General features: G+C 43.0%; 1 protein-coding gene across 1 annotated transcript in view; it reads left to right on the top strand.

The window, feature by feature from the left end:
• efr3a (EFR3 homolog A (S. cerevisiae)) overlaps positions 1-2,914 on the top strand; it is a 54,811-nt gene that overhangs the window by 44,715 nt on the left and 7,182 nt on the right. The window contains exon 19 of the mRNA XM_031877191.1: positions 318-445. Coding sequence (XP_031733051.1) covers positions 318-445 — 128 coding nt within the window. The remainder of the gene's footprint in view (positions 1-317; positions 446-2,914) is intronic.

The raw sequence follows: 2,914 nt of genomic DNA, 5'->3' as shown, positions 1-2,914 counted from the left end.
TATGTATATATGTATATATATATGTATATATATGTGTATATGTATATGTAACCCTGCGCTCCAAAATCAGCGTCTGATGAAACCTGATTAAGAGATTATGAGGACCAGAATCCATTTCCGATTTTAAATCCCTCTCTGCTGCTTCCGCCCCTCTGCAGTGGAAGATTCAGGGATTCCAGACATGAGAGTGCTTCAGAGCTTCTAGACCGCTCACTTCTGCTTTATTCAGATTATGTGGGCACCCTTAAAAAAAAACAAAAAAACATCCAAATCCAAATTCATCTAAATACGTTGTGTCTCTCCCGTCTTCTTGCCAGGCTCCCTGAATCTCTGGACAAGGAGGACAGACAGCTGTACTTCCAGACGGCCGACATGGCGGAGTGTCTGGCTGGACCGGGATACAACGCAGAGAGACTCTCCATCCCATACATTCCCCAGGTCACAGGTAGGAGTGCCCTCCATCGTGTTTAGGAGAAGGTTCGTTAGCGCTTTCTTAGGTTTGAAGTCTGCAGCTTTCAGCTTTAATAGGAACCTCACTCTGGTGAAATATGTGCCCTCAGCATCAGATAGCTTTTAAAGAAGCAACATACCAAACTTCATATGCTGCTGTCTGTAACATCCAGAGTGTAAGAAGTTACTAGAAAGAGAGTGATGAGAGGAGTTAGCCTGGACAGTGGTACATTGTACTGGTTTAGTTCCCCTCACAACTTATTGGCACTCTTGGTGAAGGTTTAGCTGAACAGGCTCTGATGGATTAACAGCTTAAAGAGTTAAAACACGTTATGTGATCGACTCTGTTGCTCGTCACAGTCGTCCTCTCTGGTCATGTAAAGGGATATTTTACATTAGAGCGACTTGAACCTCTGGAAGAGTCCAGCAACAGAAATAGATCATCAACACAACGACTCATCTCCAAAACTCATTTTAAAAATCTAGCTTTGAGATATTATTACATTCTTTTAAAACTTAGATTTTCACCAAATCAAACCGGTTCAATGTTGAGAAATGTTTTCTTTCTTACTCGTCTTTGGTCTAACGCACCGTGTGCTTCTGTTTCCCTCTGCCGCGCTTTCACCAAACATCAGTGCTTTACACCGTAGGAAAGATCCTCCACAGGTGCACGCAGGCGTCCAGAGGTGACTCCTAGAGTAGCGCTGTAGAGTCCTCCCTGCTTTAGTTCAGCTCACTGCTTTGACTACAGCGGATAGCTCTGCTTCTCTTGAGCATCTTTTCTTTACCGCTGGAGACAAACCAGCAAGAAGGAGGCAGTTTAGGAGATCACATCTCCCAACACAACAGAGACCTTCTCTCATCGTTCTTCTTCTGTGCTTTTAAAACCTGACGGAGACTTAAAGATCTCCTCCACACTTTGTCTTTAGACATGCTACATAAATATACTCTGCTTTGATTAGTGGTTTCTGTCTGATGTGTGTTTTGTCTCCTGCTGTCCTTCAGTGTGTGTGCGCTCTGCACAGTGAAGTAACGACAAGCTGATTATTACTCTTCAAGGGAAACATATGAGTTATAATGAGTCTGACTAGAGAGACGGTCCGGTGTGGTGGAGGAGACCACCAGCAGCACAAACTTAGTCTTTTACTGAACCTAACCTAGTAGTTTGGTTAGGTTTAATTTACACCAATAACCACAAGTCTAAAACTGTCTAACACTGCTGTGTGTAGCTGTGTGTAGCTGTAGCATCACTCTGTGTATAAAGACACAACGGTTTGATCATTTTTAAAACAGTTTTGTTTTGCATTACATCTGGACATGTCATGGTGAGTACATGTGCTACGTGTAGATGTGCTACGTGTAGATGTGTGTTCGTAGACCGTTAACAGAACAGAGTAGTTGTGTTTGATGGAGGTTTTGGGGTTCAGAGGATGAACTGGTTTCACTTGTCTGTTTTCAGACTCTCGTCACTGCTCGGCCTGGCTCTGCTGTTTTTTTGATGACGCTCACTGATAACTCAAAATTGACTTTAATTTAATTTACAAAAACAGCAATCTGTGAAGCATCAAAACTAAAGAAAGAGCTTTAAAAACCTATGTGCAGTTCTCTCTTCCACTTCAACACATGTTTAAATACATGTGTGTGTGCTGCTTCTCTCTCTGAACACATCATCTCAACACTGAATGTGAAAGTGAGTTTAGCTCTATGACAAGTAAGCCTTCACGTTGATCATGAAGAGTTTACTTCTCAGTTGAATGACGTCACAGTGCAGCACTTCATCCTGTTGAGAGAAGTCAATATTCACACTGCAAGAGCTCGCTGGTCATTTTAAGCATTTGAACAAAAAACAATGTTTTTGTTTTTCTGGTGATTGCTAGAACAAAACGATCAGAACTCTGCAGGCGAGCTCTGTTGACATGCTTATGTGGATTCATGCAGAACAGCAGCAGCTGACTGTTTGAAGACATCCATCGCGTCACTCTTTGATGGCTGCTGATGTAACTGCAGTCCGTGTCTCGTCTGGTTTCTGATTGGACAGGTGTTGTTCTGTAGTCTTAATGAAAACATCTGGTGAGCTCTTCTGCTCCAGCAAAGTGTCTTCATTTGTTGTTGGACAAACTTTTTGAGTCCTGACTGACATAGAGCTGAGCTGACCACCAAGGAGGTTGTGTTTCCGGTTGTGTTTGTTGTTCGTCTGTCTGACTGCAGGATTATAACTACAGGCCTGATATTTATAAGTTGTGATGTAGGAACAACCCGTTACACTCTGGAGTGGACCCGAATCACCGGGTGTTATATACAGATTAGTATTGACTTCCTTTAACAGGTCTCCGCTCTCTGAGGGCCCTTCTACTTCCTCATGTGTCTTTAGAGTTCATGTTCTCAGCAGCGGAACAATGAGTCCATCATGGAGTCATTGTTCTAGTGATGGGAGTCGCTGTTCTAGTGATGGCAGTCGCTGTTC

This window comes from Anarrhichthys ocellatus, unplaced genomic scaffold (genome assembly GCF_004355925.1).
Source record: "Anarrhichthys ocellatus isolate YVR2014 unplaced genomic scaffold, GSC_Weel_1.0 scaffold128, whole genome shotgun sequence".
NCBI lineage: Eukaryota > Metazoa > Chordata > Actinopteri > Perciformes > Anarhichadidae > Anarrhichthys > Anarrhichthys ocellatus.
Note: the sequence above shows the minus strand (reverse complement) of the source record. Positions and strands in the feature narration are given on the sequence as shown.